The sequence below is a fragment of the Danio rerio genome, chromosome 4 (genome assembly GCF_049306965.1).
Source record: "Danio rerio strain Tuebingen ecotype United States chromosome 4, GRCz12tu, whole genome shotgun sequence".
Taxonomy (NCBI): Eukaryota; Metazoa; Chordata; class Actinopteri; order Cypriniformes; family Danionidae; genus Danio; species Danio rerio.
In genome coordinates this window covers 5534467-5558348 of record NC_133179.1, presented here as the reverse complement: position 1 = coordinate 5558348, position 23882 = coordinate 5534467, and the positions used below count along the sequence as shown (strand labels likewise).

Here is a 23882-nt window from a genome sequence, read left to right as displayed (position 1 = left end):
TATATATATATATATATATATATATATATATATATATATATATATATATATATATATATATATATATATATATATATAAATTAATTAATTTAATTTTATTATTTTTTGTTTGTTTTAGTATATCCTTGTCATCACTGTTCAGTTTTTCGTTTTTACTGACAATATTGTTGTTATTGCTGTCATTATTATTAATACTATTATTTAACAACTTGTATATTGGTTATTACATGTATATCTACGCAGTTTGTTATATGCTGATTGTTTTCGGCATGTTTTTCTGTGTTCAAAAAATCCAAAATGAAAGAAATATTTGATGGGAAAAAAGGGATCAATGTTTCATCCTGCAGTGATTCATAAATAAACTTATGTGACATACAGAGACAAGGCCAAATATTGTGTAATAAAGATTTCTGAAAACTGAAAAAGTTTGCTTTTATACTGAAAACTGCAGTTTTTAGACATGTTCCTCTTCCTGATTAAAATAAATGTGAAAAAAATGTGAAAATAAATGCGCTTATTTGGATCCAATAAAAAACAACAAAGATTTTAAAAAGGAAAGCAGAAATTGCACATTTGTATACATTAAATTATATTCACGTTCGGTCTTAAATAAGGTTTATAAGAATTATTATTATTATTAATAATAATAATAATTCTAAATTTTATAAAAGAAAAGCAGAATTTGCACATTTGTACACTGTAAAAAATCCTGGATGCCTTACATTTTTGAGCTGAATCAAATTAACCTTATGAGTCCATTGAACTTATATTAAATAAAAAATATAAATAAAACAGCTTAAAATAACAGCTTTTACAGACTTAAAATAGCTCACTTAACTTATAAAAATATGTTAGAACATGATTGGCATGGTTTAATAAGTTACAATAAACCAAAAACACATGTTGTTAGGACTAATTAATCATTTATTTTTTATAGTGTAGACACCGAATGCTATAATCACCTTTGTTCCATAAATAAAGTTTATTAAAAATATTCATTGATTATTTCATTCTTTTTCCTTCAGCTTAGACCCTTTATTCATCAGGGGTCGCCACAGTGGAATGAACCGCCAAATATCCAGCATCCAGAACATGCAAACTCCACACAGAAATGCCGGGGCTTGAACCAGCGACCTTCTTGCTGTGAGTGCTAACCATTGAGCCACCGTGCCTCATCCATTCCATTCATAATAAAATGACAGAAAGTATGCGTGCACGTTCTGATCGTCAAAGTTTAGTTTCAAACTGTGCAATGATGAAAGATATATCAAGGTAGACTCTGTCTTTTGCAAACAAAACTCACGTCAGGCACACAGATAAAGCGGAACAGATCAATGAGTCACGGCCCTGAGTATATCACAGTTGATGGCAGTTTTGACTGTCATGTCCCTGTATGTCAGATTTACTGGCATCGGGGAGGGGTTTGTGTGGGACAGGGAAAGGGAGGTGCTGAATTGCATTCTGTTGTAGCAACACTCAACCTCCAGTCTGCATTCATCTGCTGACTAAAGCCTGTGCTCAGACGAGGTAAGCTCTGTTTTCACTATAATTACTCATTCATTTCATTTAGTCTGGCATGAGGAGTTTACAGTTGTATACTGTATTCTGTGTGTGGTGGTTTGTCTTTAAGAGGACAGTGTTTCACTTTATTCCAGTTGGTGGGGAATATCCTTGTGCATGTCCTTTATTGCATTACATTCATTATTGTGTGAGAGAATATGAGCTATTTTGGATTTCTGCCATGTGAATGAACAGTTGTCATCTGCATCTTTTCCATTACTGTGTGTTTTATGTTAGGATAGCGTTATATGTGACTCTGGAGCAAAATATTAGCCTTATTAATGCATCGTATGGGTCAAAAATATTGTTTTTTTTTCTTTTATGCCAAAAATCATTCAAGATCATCTTCAATTAAGATGTTTTGCCAATTTCATACTGTAAATATATCAAAACAACTTGTTTGATTAGTAATATGCATTATTAACAACTTACTTTCGAGAATTTAAAGGTGATTTTCTCAATATTTAGATTTTTTAGCACCCTCAGATTCCAGATTTTCCATAGTTGTATCTCAGATAAACATGATCCTGTCCAAACAAATCAATGGAAAGCTTATTTATTCAGCTTTATTCCAATAATTGACCATTATGATTTGTGTTGCCCATATCTTTCATTTCTAATAGGCTGAAAGGTAATTATATCAGCTCATCTTATTGCATTAACTGATTACAGTGGATGTAAAATGACAATGACTTACATATAATGAAACATTCCTGCTAGTACTTTAATGTCTCTGATTGTGTTCTTTGTCAGAGGTCTCATAGTTAAAATGCACCATGTATTTCTTACACATCTGATCCCTTTAAGCTCTTTGACCTTTGGTCTTGGCCATGGGCTTTAGTTTACTCTCTCTTCACAATCTGACTGTTGACGCTGCACATGTTTTCACTGTGACGTGACTTCAGCGCTGGTGCAAACTATTGTTTACCATCGTGTTTTATACTTCAACATGACTGGGTATTTAAAAAACGAGTTATGATTCATTTGAATACGTCAGCAGGAGATTTATATTGTTTAATGGTAAGAGTTATCTAAAATGGTAAAAGTATCAATAGACTTTATTAATTTTCCTTCGCTTAGTGCCTGTATTTATCAGGGGTCGCCACAGCGGAATGAACCACCAACTTATCCAGCATGTTTTACGCACCAGATGCTCTTCCAGATGCAACCCAGTACTGTTAAACAAATATCTATATTTATATCTATATTTATTCCGTTTCATTCCATTTCATTTCGTTCTGTTCCGTTTTGTTCCTTTCCTATTCCATTCTGTTCTATTCCGTTCTTATTCTATTCTGTTCCATTCCTATTCCGTTCCATTCTGTTTTGTTCCTATTGCGTTCCATTCTGTTTTGTTCCATTCTATTTCTGTTCTGTTCATTCCATTCCGTTCTATTCCTATTCTGTTCCATACTTTCCATTCCATTCTGTTTGTTCCGTTCCTATTTCATTCCATACCGTACCATACCATACATACCATACCTTACCTTACCTTACCTATCTATTCCATTCCTATTCCATTTCTGTTCCATTCCGTTTAGTTTTTTTTCCTATTCCCTTCCATACCGTTCCGTTCTGTTCTGTTTTGTTCCTATTCCGTTCCATTCCATTTCATTCAGTTTCGTTCCATTCCTATTCCATTCAGTTCGGTTCTATTCCATTCTGTTCTATTCCAATTCAGTTCCATTCCATTCCATACTTTCCATTCCATTCTGTCTGTTCCATTCCCATTCCATTTTGTTTCGTTGCGTTCCTATTCCATTCCATATCGTACCGTATTGTACCATATCATACCATACCTTACCATTCTATTCTATTCCGTTCCATTCCTATTCCATTTCATTTAGTTTTGTTCTTTTCTGTTCCGTTCTGTTCCTATTCCATTCCTATTCATATTTTATTCTATTCTATTCTATTCTATTCTATTCTATTCTATTCTATTCTATTCTATTCTATTCTTTTCTATTGTTGATTCTATTCTTTTCTATTGTTGATTCTATTCTATTAGAAATGCTAACACTTTAAAAACATGCCAACATTACAAATCATCTAACATGGCAATTCATGCTAGCAACTAATTAAGTAAAAACAAAAGCTACAATAAGTCATAGCATTGTGTACTTCTAGCATGTAATTTGTGCTAAAACATCAAACAGGACAAAAACATGTAAGCAACATGATGCCAACAAGGTGCCAAACTAGCTCATTCATGCACCCACATGCTCAACATGGCAGCGACATGCAAGTTCAAGCTGATTCATGTAGCAACTATATTTATTAACACGCTAGTCATTAGACAAGACTCTTTCAGATCCTTGTCAGCAGGAGATTTATGAGTTCTTAGCTTGAAAAATGACGGTCATAAAAGAGTAAGTTTACGAATGTGCATGTAAGTTGTGTGCTACGTGAACTAGATCCTGCCATGCTGTTTGAAATATCTGACATTCTCTGATCATGGGAACAGATGGAGATATATATAGGGTGCATATTCAGCCAGACATGTGCTTACTGGCCTATACATAGAGCAGAACATGAAGATATTAGGATGTTTGCAATTCTTTGTAATTTGCCATCCACACGTTTATGAAATGTTGCTGCGATCAAATTTCAAAGTTGGATGAAGTCAAGCCCTGTCCCATTATTAATACGTATCAGCTGACCTATTTCAATATACACTACCTGACAAAAGTCCTGTTGCTTATCCAAGTTTTAGGAACAACAAATAATAACTTGACTTCTAGTTGATCATTTGGTATCAAAAGTGGCTTATATAAAAGGCAAAGGCCTCTAGATTACGCTTATTTTACCACAATAAAATATGATCATGCCTTGATTTTTAATGATTTAATTAGGACAGTAAGGTCTGACTTTGCTTAGACAAAAGTCTTGTCACTTAACAGAGGTAATGTCCAGTATAGAATATAAAGTCATGCTGCAGTGGAAACAATAAATATTGTGTCTGACTCCATCATGAGCTTGGAGGACTGCATCCATACATCTCTGCAGTGACTCAAATCACTTATTAATAAAGTCATCTGGAATAGCAAAGAAAGCGTTCTTGCAGGACACCCAGAGCTCATCAAGATCCTTTGGATTTATTTTCAATGCCTCCTCCAACTTACCCCAGACATGCTCAATAATGTTCATATCTGGTGACTGGGCTGGCCAAAACCTTCTTTGCTTTCAGGAACATTGATGTAGAGCAGGGGTGGCCAACCCTGTTCCTGGAGAGCCACCTTCCTGCAGATTTCAGTTGCTACCCATATCAAACACACCTGAACCAATTAATTAAGACCTGAACACCACGTGTTAATTACAGGCAGGTGTGTTTGATATGAGTTGCAACTGAAATCTGCAGGAAGGTGGCTCTCCAGGAACAGGGTTGGCCACACCTGATGTAAAGGCTGAAATATGAGCACAAATGTCTTGATACCTCAGGCTGTTGATGTTGCCATCCACTCTGCAGATCTCTCGAATGCCCCCATACTGAATGTAACCCCAAACCATGATTTTTCCTTCACCAAACTTGACTGATTTCTGTTAGAACCTTGGGTCCATGTGTGTTCCAATAGGTCTTCATACTACATCAGAGACAATATACACCTACATGACTGATTTAATCTTGTCTCTTATCTTTATAGGAATCACTGACCCTGTGAACATCACTACGATTTTAAAGAAGACTAAATCATCTTTCATCCTGTCTGAGGACCGGCAGTCTGTGGGGTCCGACCCTCCCCAGGATTTGGGGTCCGTCCACTGGCAGCCCACTAGCCTGGGTGAGTCCTGGGCGTCTGTAAGCAACATGGAGCCCGATCTCAGAAGTCTGGATCCCAGTGAGATGTTTCTCCTGCAAGAGGACCACAGTGAAAACCACTCCTCCACCTCTGACATCATCAATCTGGAGGCGGAGCCACATGAAAGGGCGGAGTCAGATGATGAAGACCTCCAGTGCAGTGTTTTAAGCATTGATAAGGAGCTGGCGGAGATTGAAGCACGTGTCTTTTCTCCATCTGAATCAGATCTCAGGCCTCCACAAGCGGTGGAGCTTTTAATGTGTGTGGAGGAGCCAATAGTTCAGGAAATTGGGTCAGAAACAGCTGCTGAGCCAGTCTTCACGCACACGCCTCTTCTGTCTGAGCCTTTAGATTTTACCCTGGCTTCAGTTCCCATTCCAGAAATCATCTCGCAGGTTTTAGAGCATCTCCCACAGTCTGATGAATCAAATATCTCTGAATCTGATGCTCTGAGCGTGTCTCGCCATAACACAGCGTCTCCTGCAGAAGAGGTCACACCCAAGCCAGACTCCATTTCCAGCTCAGCTTTTGAACTTCCTGTGCTGCTGGTTGGTGGCGCCGCCCTGGTGGCGGTGGTGGGAGTGCTCACATACACCTTAAGTAGAAAATAACACAACTGTGTGTCTTTTAAAAGTTTCAGTGTTGTTCAACAACTCAACAAACTGTATGGTTGATAACTTGATTTACAAAAATACAATGTTATTATTAAAGATCACTTGTCTTATTTTTGTTTTTTTTACATACAAATACATATAGCAGTGAGTAAATCTCATGTGTGGAGTTTGCATGTTCTCCCTGCGTTCGCGTAGGTTTCTTCCGGGTGCTCTGGTTTCCCCCACAGTCCAAAGACATGCGGTACAGGTGAATTGGGTAGGCTAAATTGTCCGTAGTGTGTGTGTGTGTGGGGATGTGTGTGTGTGTGTGCGTATGTTTCCCAGAGATGTTTTGTGGCTGGAAGGGCATCCGCTGCGTAAAAATGTGCTGGATAAGTTGGCGATTCATTCCGCTGTGGCGACCCTGGATTACTAACGGGACTAAGCCGAAAAGAAAATGAACGAATGAATGAACATACAGTTTAGTTCAAACAATTTAAACTTCACACAAAAACACCAACTGGCTCAGCCGAGACTCGAACCAGCGACCTTCTTGCTGTAAGGGTACAGTGCTAACCACTGAGCCACCATGCCACCTTAATTTTCAAAATATTGTATATATGGCAGCTTATATATATATATATATATATATATATATATATATATATATATATATATATATATATATATATATATATATATGTATGTATATGTATGTATATGTATATGTATCTCTCTTTCTACAATATTTTGTATGGTGAGAGTTAAAAAAAATATATTTTTAAACATAAACTAAATTTTTTTTTACTATACAAATAACTACAATAATATTATAATAATGTAATGTTATGTAATAATAATAAGAAAATCACAGAATTAACTATCCATCATGGAGCAGTCCTTTTTCCTCATAAACGCAAAGTTTTAAATTAACTTTAAGAAAACTAATAATTTAAAATGTAGAGATTGCATTAACTTAAAATGTCATTTAATGTAAATTTAAATGAAATAAAAGTAGACAGGGTGCATTTCCAGACTTGAGCCCCCTGGCTGGAATTGCTTAGAGCCCCAAAGCTACCATATACTGATAACCTCAGCCTTTACCTTTAGTCATTTAGCAAACGATTTACAATACAACATAAAATATATAAGTTTAAAATATTATAAGTGAATTAATTAATTAATAATCGATTAGTAAAAATAAGTAATATTGACTTCAGTAAGGAACCACTCCGCCGGCAGATGGCAGTATGATTGTCATTATTGACTGAGGCAGGAGAGCGAGTGAAGGAATCGTGTACGGAAGTATTTCCTATTTCCCAACATTTCTTTTCTTTAATTAAACCCTTAAGCTTTCCAAAATGACCAGAACAAGGACCGTAAAGAAAGAGAAAATAAGTGTGGCGAGTGAGGTAAATGTCGTCTGTACATTTATGACGTGTTGTGAAACGCTTGACAGATGTATAGTATAACGTTACACAGCAATTTACCAGAAATATACAAAACAATGCAACTTTTAAAGTCTTCATGACAGGATAAGTTCTCTGTCAAATGTCTGTTCTGCTATATATTGTAATATAATAATATTAACGTCTTAATTTACAATGTTTTTAAAGATTGACCGCGTAGAAGAGCGTAAATTGCAGTGTAAAAACAGCCTGGAGCGGGCAGAGTTCAGAAAGAGGAAACAGCAGCTCTCAGACGACGACAGGTGATTTATTTACACCATCAGAAACGCATTGCAGCATTTCAGACTTCATTTTTATTTGCTGGACCATTTTGATTTGCTCTCAGGCTGGCTCTGGAAGATGAGATGACCATACTGAATGAACGAGTAGAGAAATACGGTGAGTCTGATTCATGGTTGGTGGTGTAAAATTCATGTACTAATTGTTTTTGTACATTTTGTAATGTATAATTCACATTAGGGTTGAACAATGTATCATTTGAGCATCGATGTGTGTATCAACAATAGTCATATATAAAGGAATTACTTAATCTAGATTCATTCATTCATTCATTTTCCTTCGGCTGGTCCTTTAATTAATCTGGGGTCACCACAGCGGAATGAACCGCCAACTTATCCAGCATATGTTTTACACAGCAGATGCCCTTCCTGCTGCAACTAGTACTTGAAAACATCCATACACACTCATTCACACACATACTCTACTGCCAATTTAGTTTATTCAATTCACCTATAGCGCATGTGTTTGGTCTGTGGGGGAAATCAGAGCACCCGGAGGAAACCCACGCTAACATAGGGAGAACATGCAAACTCAACACAGAAATGCCAACTGACCCAGCTGGGACTAGAACCAGTGAATTTCTTGCTGTAAGGCGACAGTGCTAACCACTGAGCCATTGTGCCGTCATAAAAACCTTATCGGTTCATTATTAAGTTTAAGATGAGCATGTTATTTTGCATTTGATTGTTCAATTTCTGAACTCGAATACTCTTAGACTCTCCAGGAAACCATAAAGCACTGTTTATTTATTTATTTTTGCTTGTAATTTATGATAATTCATGCAGATGCACTCCAAAGAAAAAGACTTGATCATTGCAGATGATCTAAAAATTTCTGAAATCTTTACAAATAGATGTTTAAATCATCTGGTGAGATTTTATTCATATTTACAATAAAATATTGCAATTTTCTGAAATTGTCACTGCTGATTTTTCATAAGCATCTCATTTATTTATTTATTTATTTGTTCTGTCAATACAAATAATAATAATTATTGTAAAATTATGAAAGTTTTATTCAGTGTAACAATAATTTTTAATAGTTTAAAATCTTGTCAGACTTAATATTTCGGACTGGCATCATTTGATGATGTTAAAAGATTATTTTAGGATTGGTGCAGAAGATTCTGGTCTGCAAAATAATTTCTTAGTTTCTAAGTCAAAGTCTTAAAAAAATGACAAAGTCTGAGTTCTCAAATGTCTTTAGGCAAAGCAATTTATTGTTACAGCATCAGTAACAACAGAGACAGGTCGTTTGAGTGTCTGCCGAATATAGGCTAGCACACAGTTTAAATACATTTCTGTTTCTTAATACTCCACTGAATTATACACATTAACACACCTCCATCTGCTTCTCCGCTAATGGGATCTTAAATCTCACCGGTGCCCACCAACAATAGAGTCTCAGGGTCTTTCAGGGGACTTACCCATGTCAAGTTAAGGTCTTTCCTTCCTATTTCAAAAGTGATGACTCCTGTCATCCCAAAAAAAAACAATGCTCAACAAGATATCTTGTTCACTGTCCACTGAGCTGTCAACTGTAAGTTCAGCTGAAGTTCATGGGTACTCATATTTTTTGGAAGTCATTACAAATGAGTGTGCGCATATGTGCAGGTGTGCCTTATCATGAGTTACAGAACAGAACGCAGGTGTCCTTATGGCCTTGCTTCCATAAATCTACTCTCATTGTGACATTAATGCTGCTCTCCTAATTCCTTTTCTCATCTCTGACTGCATTTACATAGGGTGACTTTTTTATTTACACAAGCACACATACCTTATCATAATGCCACAGGTATGGGTAATAATACAATAGATAAAATAATAATAATACTGAAAGCACTCAAATAAGCTTGTAAATGAGAGTAATAAATTCATCAAGACACAATGATTTCTCAAAAAAGTCAGCAAGAGCTTTTAACTCATTTTAAAATGTTAATAAATGTATTATTATCACTTATTCTTTTATAACAGGACATTTAAATGAGAATAAGCTTTTTTTTTGCATTTGTACATGCATTTATCTTTTACACTGAAGGACAATAATACATGATTTCACTCATCTGGATGTTTTATTCTCCAAAAGTTGAAGCAGACATTTTATTCACATTTAAAGTGCTTCCTATGTATTTAAAATTTCCTTTGTGAATTTGATTGGATGTGGACACAAAGCTGAGACCAATGATTTTGTGGGTTTTTTTCTTCAAAGTATATGTATTTTTAAACACCATAAGTCCATCTAATCACTTTTTATGATTAAAATTCTAATTTCTTTGCTTTATTTAATCAAGTTATTGTGTAATAAATTCTGTATTTCTTTATTTTATTCCTCAGAAAAGGATCTGCAGGTGCTGAGAGGAGAAAACCGGAGGAACATGGTGCTGTCCGTCGCTCTGCTAGCCATCAGCGCTCTTTTCTACTACACATTTATATATTGAAGAGGTATTGTCTGTCATGTCAAACACAAAGTATGAGGAAACCAATATCCCCCTCTGGGTCCACTCATTATTCTGCTGTGGGAAACATTTGTTTATGCACAGATTTATGAATCTGTCGTTTAAATCATGAATGCATTATGCCATCATCATCATGGCATGTTGGATTGTCTGAACACGGCTTTCTGTCTGTGGTCTGTAGCAGAGATCTTGGTGCTTGCTTGGTGATCGAGGAAAGACACAGATTGGGGGTTTTATTTATGCGTATATGCTGGTCAAAGATGCATTAAATTAAATAATAAAAGTCATGTTATATACATAAACATAAGTGTCTACTTTAAAAGTGTTCAAATGCATTTTGTGAAAAACATATCTGGGTAAAGTACGGTATAAAAATGCATGGTCATTCAGTGTAATGTACTTTCATTAACCTTTATAGCATTATTATTTTAGGCAAATCATTGTATAAAGAGGGTTTGTTCAGTAGACAATTGAAAGAGAAAAATTTCTTGAAATAATAATCGTGTCCTTAAAACAGTTTTAAAAATAAATTAACTGCTTTTATTCTAGCCGAAATAATACAAATAATTTCTACTGAAGAAAAAATATTGTAGGAAATACTGTGAAAATTTGCTTGCTCATCACTTGGAAAATATTTGAAGATGAAAAACATCCACTGCAGGGTGAATAATTTTGACTTCAACTGCACAGTGGGTATGGAAAGTTTTCAGACTGGAGAAGAGCCTTTGTGAGAGGTAAAGAAGACACCAAAGATCACTGTCGTTGAGCTCCAGAGATGCAGTCCGGAGATGGGAGAAAGTTGCATAGTCATCCATCACTGCAGACCTCCTCCAGTGGGGGCTTTATGGCAGAGTGGCCTGACAGAAGCCTCTCCTCAGTGCATGACGCATGGAGTTTACTAAAATGGTGAGAAATAAGATTATTTGGTCTGATGAGACCAAGATAGAACGTTTTGGCCTTAATTCTAAGTGGTATGTGTGGAGACAACCAGGCACTGCTCACCACCTGTCTAGTCTCAACAGTGAAGCGTGGTGGTGGGAGCTTCATGCTGTGGGGGTGTTTTTTATCTGCATGGATAGAACGACTGGTTGCAAGTAAGGGAAAGATGAATGCGGCCAAGTACAGGAATATCCTGGATGAAAAACCTCTCCAGAGTGCTCAGGACCTCAGACTGGGCTGTAAGTTTATGGAGTCAATCTAGTGCCATATACACTTGCAAAATAAAAGAAAGTTTTGCAAACAAAAAATAAATAATATGAATATTTTCAATAATTTTATTTTTTTTGAGAAAAAAAAATCAATTTGCTAACATAAAAAGAACTGCAAAAAACTCAAATATTTGCATTTAAAGAAAAAATATTTTTATATATGAGCAATTTTATGCAAATGTCAACCTTGCCATGAAAAAAAAAAAACTTTTCACCAAAATGCGGAACTAGTTTCTTAGTTTTTTTGTGTAAGTGTTTTACAGTACTTTAAAAATACACAAAAATGCATCTGTCAATGTTTTAAAACAATTATATTTCATTTACCAACGACACACAAGTGGCTATTTCACATCTGTCATATCCATAACGGAGAGACGTCACATCCATAACAGCACTTTTTCCTCATAAAAGCAAAACTATTAAATCAAATCAATAATTTTAGTTTTATAGTGAGACAGCTCTTTTTCTCTTGATTAGCATTATTTCTTCTTTTTTAAGTATGTTGTATACTGTAAACTTTTGTATTGTACTGTACTGAATACTGCAAGACTTTTTTGGGCACATCCATAACACAGGTTTATTCTCATCAATTAAAGTGCAAAACACGTTTACAGATTAGTGAGTTAAAAAATATAAACAGATGTTTCAATATAACGTTAACATATGCTTTCTATGTGAATTTATGTTTTGAATTTTTACTGCAAACATCACATCCATAACGCTGGAATTGCTTATATATATATTTGCAAGACATTTTTATAGCGTTGCCTTTTTAAAACTTGTCAATTGCTGTGCTCATTTTGATTTGCTTTTTAATCAACTGTGAGTTTGTGATGCTGTTTTCATTTTGCACTTCTGGGCGTTTCACTTTGTGGCCCTGATTTGACAAGGGTGCGGAGTCAAAGGAACTTGGGCGTTTACGGTAAGCCCTGACCTGCTTCCATTTAAAGACGCCATCACCTGGAGGCACTTTTTTTTTAATGGCAAATAATTTATTTATTTTATTATATATTTATTTTGCACTGCTTGATTTTTATGTGCGGTTCTTTTTTTGTTTTTAACTTTTATTTCTCGAAACAAAATTTTCCCTTTGCAGTTTTTTATTTTTATTAGCAAAATTAACTTTAATTCTCAAAAAAATATTTTCGAATTGCAATTTTTATAAATGTGCATTTTGTCATATTATTTTTTGCTTAATACTTTATTTTTTGTCAGAAAAACTTTCTTTTGTTTTGCAAGTATATATGGCCCTAGATTGACTCCATCAAGGTTTCCTTCTACCTTCTAAAACTGGACTGACACATTTTCAATTTACTTAAACTCCTGTGTGAAGCTGCTTTGACACAATCTACATTGTAAAAGCACTATAGAAATAAACATAGATTGAATTAAATAACAAGACAATGACCTAAACGCACCGCTAAAATAACAAAGGAGTGGCTTCACAACAACTCTGTGACTTTTTTTTAATGGCACAGTCAGAACCCTGAGCTAAACCCAATTGAGCATCTCTAGAGAGACCTACAAATGGTTGTCGACCAACGTTTACCATCCAACCTGAGCATCTGCAAGGAGGAATGACAGAGAATCCCACAAAAAAAGGTGTGAAAAGATTCATGGCTGTATAGGATCAAAAGGGTGCTTCTACTAAATACTAAGCAAAGGGTCTGAATAGCTAGGACCATGTATTATTTCATTTTTTCTATTTTTAATAAATCTGCAAAAATGTCAATGACTCTGTGTTTTTTTCTGTCAATATGGGGTGCTGTGTGCATATTAATGTATGACGTGGGTATTGAGAACTCGGGACGAACTGCTTCTTAACGCATGGGAGAGGAAGATCCTAAGGAGGATTTAGGGACTGAAGTGTGACCAAGGTGAATGGCGCATAAGGAATAATGCAGAAGTGACAGACATGTATGCGAAGCAAAGCCTGGTCACGGAAATAACGAGGAACCGTATAAGATGGCTGGACCATTTCCTCCGAACACCTCCGAACAAAGTGCATACAAGCTGTAACTAGAAGGAAGGAGACGTCCTGGTACTGAAGAGGTGGTTAGATGATGTAGAAGATGATCTCTACGTACCCTAAGAGTGCATGCCTGGAGAATGCAGGCTTTGGATCTGGAAGGCTGGAGAGGAGTGGTGAAAGAGGCCAGGGCTCTACACGGGCCGTAGTACCGCCAGAAGAAGAAGAAGTGTGTATATTAATGAGGAAAAAACTAACTTAAATGATTTTAGCAAATGGGCGAAGCAGTGGTGCAGTAGGTAGTGCTGTAGCCTCACAGCAAAAAGGTCGCTGGTTCGAGCCTCAGCTCAGTTGGCGTTTCTGTGTGGAGTTTGCATGTTCTCCCTGCGTTCACGTGGGTTTTCTCTGGGTGCTCCGGTTTCCCCCACAGTCCAAAGACATGCGGTACAGGTGAATTGGGCAGGCTAAATTGTCAGTAGTGTATGAGTGTGTGTGTGTTTCCCAGAGATGGGTAGCGGCAGGAAGGGCATCTGCTGCGTAAAAACTTGCTGGATGAGTTGGGGGTTCATTTCTCTGTGGCGACCCTGGATTAATAAAGGGACTAAGCCGACAAGAAAATGAATGAATGAATGATTTTAGCAAATGGCTGCACTATAACAGGGTGAAAAATGTATGGGGGTCTGAATACTTCCTGTGGCCACTATATATTATACTTAATGACACTTAAGTGGGTGTATTTTTTCTGTAAATCATGTCAACAGGACACATTTTAATGTATAGAGAAAAAATAAATTGCATTAATGTTTATTTTCAGCTCATTGTGAAATCCTTTACCCAATAATGACTCAATGGCGTTTTCTCCAGATCACTGTTTATTGCATTTCAACAGGACTAACATGCACAAAGGTGGAAGGGCAGAGGGTGTTAATCCATCCAAAAATAAATTAATCGAACAAAAATGTTCAATTAAAATAAAATAAAAATCAGCCATCGATAAAATGCAACACTGTCCCATTAAAACTGCTGTCTGTCCCTTTATAATCCTGGATACTTGCAGCGAACAGAACCGGTAGTACACTCACTTTGCAATACATCAAAAACACCAGTTATACTGAGTCCTGAATGAAGTTTGCTGCTGATAGAATTGGATCTGGCTCAATCGCGTCCCGTTCACACAACAGAAGAATAACATGCTGTGATAATAATAATATACATACTAGCAGGACTGGATCGCCGCCTTGCGATCATGTACACAGACTTTTTCCTGTACAAATGGGATTATACCAACTAGCCATGTAGTATGTAAAGTAAACGTCCGACATAACTAAAATATATTCCAACTTTTTTTTTTTTTTATCTCAAAATAAAGACTAAGGATATTCAAAAAACAATCCGTCATTTAAAATATTCTAAAATGCATATGTAGTTTCATCAGATATAGTCACATGTTGCATGTAACTCACAATCAATAGAGATACGAAAAGAGGAATCAAATCAGGGCGTTGATTAAAAACAATGCGTGAGACACTATCGTAATACGCGGATATTGTTCCCACGGAAGATAAAAGATTGTTAATACTCGACTGATGATGACAGACTGGCCCAGTGATATTTACCACAGCAAAAAAAAAAAAAAACATTTTCCACAGAAAACGTCACACTTTTTTGATTTGATTTTTCCCACGGTAAGCGAGTGAGGAGAAATGAATGCACATCTATCAATTAAGAGTTCTGCAGACGCATGATCAATAATGCATCTGCCGTTACTCTTCATGTCATTATCATTTTTTTTAAATATATAGATCTGAAGTAACTGAGAACATTGAAATACAAACACACGTACACACGTACTTAGTCACGGTCACGGTTTGTGCTACAACAACAGACAGAGAGAGAGAGAGGGAGGGAGAGATGGAAAAGAGAGAGAGAGAAAGTCAGACTGGTGGCCCTAAATATGATGAACGGAAGATTTAGAGAGAGAGAGAGAGAGAGAGAGAGAGAGAGAGAGAGAGAGAGAGAGAGAACGCACATCTGATCCATCAGGGCTGCACAAGAAGTGTGACATCTGCAATAGAAAAAAACAACAACAACAAAGAGCTCTTAGCATTTTGTTGTATAGCAATAGAACTGAGCACTTTAATTCTCATAACTGTATGCATTTACACACCTGTCAAAATTTTAAATAATTACGAGTTTCATGTTTTTAAAGAAGACATTTTGCAAGAGGCTGCATTTGAAGCTCCATAAATAGAAATAACCTTGGTTTAACGTCTCATCCAAAAGACAGCGCGCACTGAGCAGTATAGAGTCCCCTTCACTATACTGGGGTGTTAGGACCCACACAGACTTCAGGTTGAGTGCCCCCTGCTGGCCTCACTAACACCATTACCGCCAGCAACCTAGCTTTCTCATATGGTGCCAAATCCTGGTACTGACCGGGTGCAGCTCTGCTTAGCTTCAGTGTGAGAGTTGCAGAGAGCTAGCTGCCAGCATGCAGCTTATGTTTTGCACCTGCTAGCATGCTGTTTCCAGCTGTATTATAAAAGGTGCAGTAGGTGATTGTCTTGAGAAAGTATTTCTGTTATGCTGATTGAAAGTCTTTTGCAATTCTTTAATTAAGTAGTCCTAATATTTAATATCCTGTGGATGGTATAAGACCAAGCAAAGCGTGTCCAATCAAAATATCCCTTTCAAACATTAATGATAGGCTGTCCTAGCTGCCTGTCAAAATATTTCATATTTGTGCACACTTGTTCATTGTGCATGTGCATGTTTTTTTTGTGCACTCATCAACTTGAGTAGGGCAGGCAAATATTAACCTAGCCTACTCGTTTTTTTAAGTTTAAGTCAAGTAAATTTAAGTTTGGTATTGTAATTAGTAACTATACTCAGGGGTGGATTTACCCAATAAGCAAGGTAAGCAGCCGCTTAGGACCCCAGGAAATCTGAGGGCCCCCAAATAAGTATAAATGATACTGTAAATTTGAAATAACCTTGTTTTCTATCATATTTTGTACGGTGAGGGTCTCAAAACTTAAATTTTAACATTATTATTACATCTGGGCAAATGTGTCCCCTACATTCAATAATGGGCCTGTCCAGCAGTCAAATCAGTAAAGATTTAGTTTTTAAAAACAAAGTAGAAATCTTTGGATATTATTAGGCAAGTCTCATATGCACAAGTGTAAATGATCCAAGTGGAAGCCTCTCCCATTTCAAGGCTGATAAAATGTTTTATTTTGATACTCTTGGAGGTCTTTCAAGTCGTAAAGCAACCAGAACTGTAAAACTTCCCAAACTCCAAAAATAGTTCATTTAGTATGTTTAGTTCGGAATTCATCCTAAGAAAACAAATCGCTTCAAAAGTTTTACAAGGTGCTTAACATGTGGTTGTTATTTTGCATTAAGATACAATGTAGGAAATGAGATCGAATAATATACGAACAAAACAAAAAAATGATGAAAAATTAAAGTACAAAAGGTGCATTTTAGATCTTTTGGGCCCCCGGCTGAAAATCCCTGACTATACTATACAGTTTACTCCCTGGTAAATGTTATGTGATGTTCTTTAGTGCTCGTGTATTCTATAGTCTTCGGTGGAATGTAAGATGTCAGTGTTCTCGGGCTAATCCTAGCATTTTTCAAGATCTCCTATCATCAGATGAAGAATGTCATTTAGTGTCGTCAAGCTAAACTCACAGCAGCTGCTCATCTACATGAAGTCTTTGATATTGAGGTCAGCGAGTGGGTCTTTAGGAGGCGGAGGCTTCCTGGGACTCTGGGCCATTCCTGGAGACATCTGTGGAGGAAACGCAAATAATTAAAGTATCTGTTAGTTAGGGCTAAGCGACATGACAAAAATCTGATATACAAGTCATCTCATAACTTTGATAGTGATGTAAATCACGTTATAGCACCATTTCTGTAAGTTCAATCAGTAGTTTATATATCATGATCACATGTAAACTATTTATTTTTTTGCATTTTAATGTACTGTCATAATTATTAGCCCTCCTATGATTTTTATTCTTCTTTTTCAATTATTTTCCAAATGATGTTTAACAGAGCAAGGAATTTTTTTCACAGTGTTTCCTATAATATTTTTTCTTTTTTTAAAACCAATAAGAAAGTCTTATTGGTTTTATTTTTTTTTATAAAAACAAACCAAGCATGCACACCTCATGAATAGGCGAGTGTAAAGTAGTGTGTTTTCAAGGATGATTGAAAAAAATCTAAATGATTCAGTGTGTCTAATGTTATAGGAGAGAGAGAGTTTCAGAGCCTCTGAGCCAGGGAAGAAAAAGCCTTGTCACCCATATGCGCAGATGAGTAGAGAGGACTGTTAAAAGACAGAGGTCACGTGAAAGGGAGTACCCTGTTCAAAGTTCGCCTATAGTGTGGAGCCAAACAATGCAGGGCCTTGTACAGTTGAAGTCAGAATTATTAGCCCCCCTGTTTAATTTTTTCCCCCAATTTCTGTTTAATGAAGAGCAGATTTTTTTCAACACATTTCTAAACATAATAGTTTTAATAACTCATTTCTAATAACTGATTTATTTCTAATAGCTAATTTATATTATATATTTATATATTATCAGTAAATAATATTTGACTAGATCTTTTGTGGATGTATATCTGAGTGTCATTAGCCTAAAGGTGGTACTTTACTTAATGTGCTGAAAAAAAAAATCTTCTCTTCGTTAAACAGAAATTAAGTAAATGATTATTATTATTATAATTATTATTATAACCATTATAACCTTTACTTTACCAGGAAAGACACATTGAGATTAAAAATCTCTTTTACAAGAGCGTCCGGGCCAAGATTAGGCAGTAAACATGTCACATGGGTCTAACAGACAACAATAAAAAACAATTAACAGGTAACATGAATCACACTGACAAACTATTTAAAACATCTACAAACCAGTGTTTCAACTTCTAAATCTTTTATAGTCTTTTTAAAAGCATGCAGTGAAATCAATTCTTTAAACTGCAATTATTGCTTGCAAAAGGTGCTGCTTACTTAAAAGCCTTTTTCCTTATTTCAGTCCGCACTTTAGGAACAGACAGTAAATAAACATCCTTCGACCGAAGACCATAGTTAAGAACAGGCTTTTTACAAATGTAATTGTGTAGATATGATGGGAGTAAACCCAGTATAGATTTGTGAACAAGGATATGACAATGCTTGAGCCTACGAATGGACAAAGCAGACCAAACTACCTATTTAAAAGTAGTTATAAATCTTAGTGCACTATGGTAAACAGTATCCAATGTATGCAGACTCTGAGATCAAGCATGCATATTGATAACATCACCGTAGTCAAATATCGACATAAATGTTGCATCAACCTGCAGCTTTTTAGCATCAAAAAAAGGCAGTTCCTAATTCAAAAACACAAGCCTAAAATCACTTTTTTTTTTTTCTAAAAGAAAGTGTATCATCAATTAAAATTACAAGATATTTGTAATGGGACACCAATTCAATCTCTGCACCCAAAGACGTAGCAATAGGACCTAGCTTTTGCATGGTTTGTTTTGAATTTGAAAATGGCATACGTTTTGTTTTATTGACATTTAAAACTAGTTTTAACTCAGATAAATTATGTTCAAGTACATTAAAAGCGATCCTGTAGTTGAGAAAGGGCCAGATTGGGTGTAGATGCAGCCGTGTATATGACTCTATCATCCGCAAAATATTGACAATTAGCATTTTTGATAAATATACAGGAGGACTAATACTTCTGACTTCAGCTGTATATATTTGCAGTCATGCAGAAAATGTTCATAGTACAGCTAACTTAAATTTGGTTTATGAAGAAAATGGATACAAATTATTATGGTGAACTCCATTAACAGTGTGTAATCCTGCAATCGATGTATTGTTAAAAGACAATACATCCATTACATATGATCGAGTCTTTATAAAAAACTGTTTTACTTTCTATAATATATGAACTACCGGTTGTCCAGGGGCTCCTGCGGGAAACTGTGGCCTCACTGGTTGTTGAGCAGCCATCATCGGAGAGCCAGGCATCATGGGAGCAGCTCCTCCTGCAGGCTGTGGGTCACAGAGAAACACAGTAAGAGACGCAAACACACACATCTGCACACACACACACATAAACACACACTCTTACCATGCCAAACGGTGACGGGGATCCCATGACAGGACAGACCCCGATAGTGGGAGTCTAAGTGGGTGGGAGGGACGAGGGGGGGGGAAGGTTAGCAACAAACGACACAGGACAACACTTAAACAAAATGACTCTTATGGGTGCGTCTCAATTCACTACTCAGTGCACTGATCAGGGAGTCAGGCATTTTAAGTTCGCTCCCTGAAAAGTCCCACAATGCACTGTGAAAATCAGAGTGCATTAAAATAAATAAATACAAATTTCTGGTAACAATTTAGAATGGCTCATTAGTTAATGTACTCTTTAACATTAATAAATGCTTTACAAAATTATTCATGCTTATGTAATGTTAGTAAATACATGAACTAATGGACTATTATTTTAAAGTGTTCCCAGAAATTTGTATTTATTTGTATTAAACATGAACAAGCATAGCTAGGCAGGCTAAGAACAAGCTAGCAAACAATTATCTGCCTAAAAACTTAACATTATATTTACATTTTGTCATTTAGCAGATGCTTTTGTCCAAAGCGACTTACTATTGAGGAGGCATTCAACAAGAAGAGGCAATACACACAACAAGTATTACACTTCAAAGGAACTGTTTGCGCTCAGAGAATTAAGTGCTAAGGTAAGTCAATTGTCTGTTGAATATATTGATTTTTTTTTATAGTTTATACAGGTGGTTTGTCAAGCCCACTCGCCTAAAGCACACTTCATAAATGCACAATGTTTTTTTTTTTTTTTTTTTTTTTTAGATATACAGTGATTGTAAGAAACTGTCTGGTGCAAATGTGCAAACACTAATGCAAGTGTGAGTTAAAGTGTCAGAGAGATGAAAGAGTGTGTATTTTACAGGTGGTTTGTCAAGCCCACTCACCTGTGTGAGGCACACTCACAATTGCATAATGTTTTGGGGCTATCGTGTGGTGTGTAAATTTCACGTTTAAATTTGAAATATGAAAAATATTAGTTCTGCTATTGTTTATATATTAAAGTTTTGATGCTTTGGCTGTGTCCCTAGTGTAGTGAACCAAGCGTATCATTGCTCTTACTAGTGCTCCAATTTGTGTACTGTACATGACCTACTGACCCAAAACTTCGGGAGCTAGGGAGCTGATTGAGACGCACCCTATGACATACACACACACACACACACACAGAGAGAGAGAAGGGAATCTGAACACACTGGGTTTGGGAGTTAGCAGTCTGAGTTTAGTGCAAATTAAATGTGCATTAAAAAGAGAGAGAGAGGGAAGCGGCTGTCAAGCCAGATTTAAAGCTTTAAAGCAATACTAGCTACATTTACATGCACTCAAGCATCTGTATATTAATGCACAGATGGCTTAATTGACTGAAAAAACTTTGTGTAATCTCTTCAGTCATTGCAGTTAAACTCAATTCAAATATAAATCAGATTGGAACGGATGATATACACCTTATATAATCTGATCAATTAAAAAAAAACTAAGCATGTAAACACTTGAATATGGCTATGATGTGAATCAAAGTCCAAAATACTTTATGCACATGCGCAGCGCCATGATGTGTGTTTATTTCAGCTAGATTGTCTACAAAACACACTATTGTGATACAATGACTTACCTAATTACCCTAACTTCCTAATTAACCTTAGTTAAGCCTTTAATTTAAAGTCGAATACTAGTATCTTGAAAAATCTAGTCAAATATTATGTACTGTCATCATGGCGAAGATAAGAAATCATATGAGAGAACGCTCCGCCTCTTTAGTCCTGTTTACTGAGTTGATTGGAGCAGAGAGTGCGTCAGAGAGAAGAAGGAAGCTTGTGATTGGCTCCACGCCATGCTGCTCAAAGCCATGCGCCTCCACCCTCATGCTCCACATCTACAGAACAACACAACATTTACCATTGTAACGCCCCAGCTAGGGGTGGGTACCTGCGCTTGCCAGTTCGCCCCTCCTGCTGCTTCACCCCTATGAGAGAGAGACAGAAATAGAGGAGGGATGGATATGCATGAATAGTTATTTTAAGAAGGCAAGAAAATATGGTGCAGTAAAGAGTAGGAAGTCATGTGTCTTACGGTTTCTGGTTCCCCATTCCCAAATCTGAAAGTACACAGAGGGATATTTTATTCTACAATCTTACAATGTGAAATTTGGCTCACATTTTTTTGTGACACTTAATGTACACTAGTTAATGTATTCACATCCCCATATCAGAAAAGGTTGTGACAGTATGGAAAACGCAAATAATAAAGAAAGTAGTGATTTCCAAATTTATTTTGACTTGGATTGCATGGCAGACAATACAACAGCATAATATATAACTTGTTTTTCGTGTTGTTGTTTTCTTTAAATCAACACATATTCCATTTTTGGATCTCGCAACACTTAAAAGACGCTTAGGGACTGAAGACACCAAGTGTTGAAGTGTTTCAAGTGTTTAAACAAGTCTTAGGTTGGGCAACAGAATGGGCTCTTCATTTTTGCATTTTGGACTTCAAAATGCGCCACACATTCTCGATTGGAGACAGGTCGGGACTGCAGGCAGGCCAGTCAAGAACCTGTATCCTCTTCCTCCACACCCAGGACATTGTAATGTGTGTAGAATTTGGTTTTGCGTTCTTTTTAAAAGATGCATGGGTGTGCCTGTAAAAGAAGGCAGTTTACTGTGCTCCAAAATCTTTATGTACTTTTCAGCATTAATGTTGCCATCGCAGAAGCGCAAATTACCTTTGTCATGGCCCATATTAAGACAGACCCTTGCTTTTGGACTTGTTGATGGTAACAGTCTAGATCAGGGGTGTCCAAACTCGGTCCTGGAGGGCTGGTGTCCTGCAGATTTTAGCTCCAACTTGCCTCAGCACACCTGCCAGGTAGTTTCAAGTATACCTAGCAAGACCTTGATTATCTTGTTCAGGTGTGTTTGATTAGGGTTGGAGGTAAAATCTGCAGGACACTGGACCTCCAAGAACAAGTTTGGTGATCCCTGGTCTAGATGATTCTCTTCTTATTTCGTCCGGAGCACACAATCATCCATTTCCTCCAAAAAAGTAATTGAAGTACTGATTTATCTGACCACACTACATGTTTCCACTGTGTGATGGTCCATCCCAGTCGATGGCGCTTCTGGACACTGTTAACATAGGTCTTCGTTTTGACACAGTAGAGTTTTAAGTGGCATTTGTGGATGTAACTATGTATTGTGGTACCGAACAAAGGTTTGCTAAAGTAGTCATGAGCCCATTTGGTGATATGGCTTATAGATGAATGAGGATTCTTGATGCAGTGTTGCCTGAGGTATCGGAGATCGCCGTTCTTCAGCTTAGGCTTCCACCCTTGTCCTTTATGCGCTGAAATTTCTCCAGATTCTTTGAATCTTTTACTAATGTTCTGCACTGCTGAAAGTTAAATATCCATGTCTTCATATCTTTTTTGAGGAACATTGTTTTTAATCATTTTAATAATTTTCTCAGGTATTTGTTGACAAACTGGCGATCCTCGACTCATCTTTGCTCCTAAAGGACTAGACCTTTTTTGGATGCTGCTTTAGTACCAAATCATAATTAAAATTACTTGTTGACATCACCTGTTTTAAATCACATCATTATTTAACTAATGGACTTAATTACTAGCCCTAAACTGCTCCCGCCCCAACCTTTTTAGAGTGTAGGTCTGAATGACAGGAAAGGATTTATATTTACAAATGAAATCAAGTTGACCAGACAAAACATGAAATATTGTGTGTTCATGTTGTCTGCAACGAAATACAAGTCAAAGTCAATGTGGAAATCACTACTTTCTTTTTTTATTAGCGTTTTCCATACTGTCTCAACTTTTTCTGATTTGAGTTTTAAATACTTATGTTACCTAATAGACTTTTATTCTAAACTGCTACCAAATAACCTTTACTTTTAAGACTAAGTATGATTTAGAAGTACACCATGGTAAAAGTGAATGCAAACGTACTGCCTGCCATGTTAGCCATAGCTGAGTCCAGGTCTCCTCCCATGGGTTTGACCGGTGAAGAGGCCATGGGTGAAGCTCCAGCGGCCTGAGGAGCCATAGCTGGCATGAGCACATCACCCAATCCATCGAACGCTTTTTTATGAGGAGCAAAGAGGAACATAGTGAGCTTCAGTCTGATTAACAGTACAAAAAAGAAGATAATCTGAATGCTAGCAACCCTCATTCAGCGGATATCTCAATGGCAACTAGTACTAGAAATATCTAAAGATGAGAGCAGGAAGAAACAGGCCTGAGTGCTATCATCTAACAGTAGAGTCATAAAGCACACACACACACACACACACACACTCAAAACCCACACATGAAATATTCATTAGATATCAACATCACTGAAAAATCTTAAATGTTGGACCTGCACTAGAAAAAAGTGCTTCATTGGATTTACTAATTTTGTTGTATAG

The 23882-nt window shown here is 36.5% G+C and overlaps 3 protein-coding genes across 9 annotated transcripts in view; 2 read left to right on the top strand and 1 right to left on the bottom strand.

Annotated features, from left to right (window-relative positions):
* The first annotated feature begins 1470 nt into the window (after positions 1 to 1470).
* On the top strand, positions 1471 to 6072 carry si:ch211-214j24.14. The gene is given in 2 exon segments (NM_001386828.1): positions 1471 to 1527; positions 5202 to 6072. A coding segment is annotated over 1 exon segment (603 nt). The 5' UTR covers positions 1471 to 1527; positions 5202 to 5365; the 3' UTR covers positions 5969 to 6072.
* A 1111-nt stretch (positions 6073 to 7183) lies between these two features.
* The window catches only part of ccdc167 (coiled-coil domain containing 167), a 24236-nt gene continuing 7537 nt past the window's right edge, over positions 7184 to 23882 (top strand). For 2 of the 7 annotated variants that reach the window (XR_012401582.1, XR_012401580.1), the window contains exons 1-6: positions 7225 to 7362; positions 7567 to 7661; positions 7745 to 7797; positions 10032 to 10139; positions 19307 to 19416; positions 20002 to 20101. Coding sequence is in view for 1 of the 7 variants with exons in the window: in NM_001328596.1 (NP_001315525.1) it covers positions 7312 to 7362; positions 7567 to 7661; positions 7745 to 7797; positions 10032 to 10135 (303 nt within the window). In the remaining 6 variants the exon portion in view is untranslated. 7 annotated transcript variants of the gene reach the window in all.
* The window catches only part of snap91b (synaptosome associated protein 91b), a 25294-nt gene continuing 15596 nt past the window's right edge, over positions 14185 to 23882 (bottom strand). The window contains exons 8-14 of the mRNA XM_068220725.2: positions 23422 to 23553; positions 21534 to 21558; positions 21390 to 21426; positions 19474 to 19527; positions 19296 to 19394; positions 17030 to 17129; positions 14185 to 15395 (exon numbers count right to left, since the gene is read on the bottom strand). Of these exons, the coding sequence (XP_068076826.2) occupies positions 17043 to 17129; positions 19296 to 19394; positions 19474 to 19527; positions 21390 to 21426; positions 21534 to 21558; positions 23422 to 23553 (434 nt within the window). The 3' untranslated portion in view covers positions 14185 to 15395; positions 17030 to 17042. The remainder of the gene's footprint in view (positions 15396 to 17029; positions 17130 to 19295; positions 19395 to 19473; positions 19528 to 21389; positions 21427 to 21533; positions 21559 to 23421; positions 23554 to 23882) is intronic.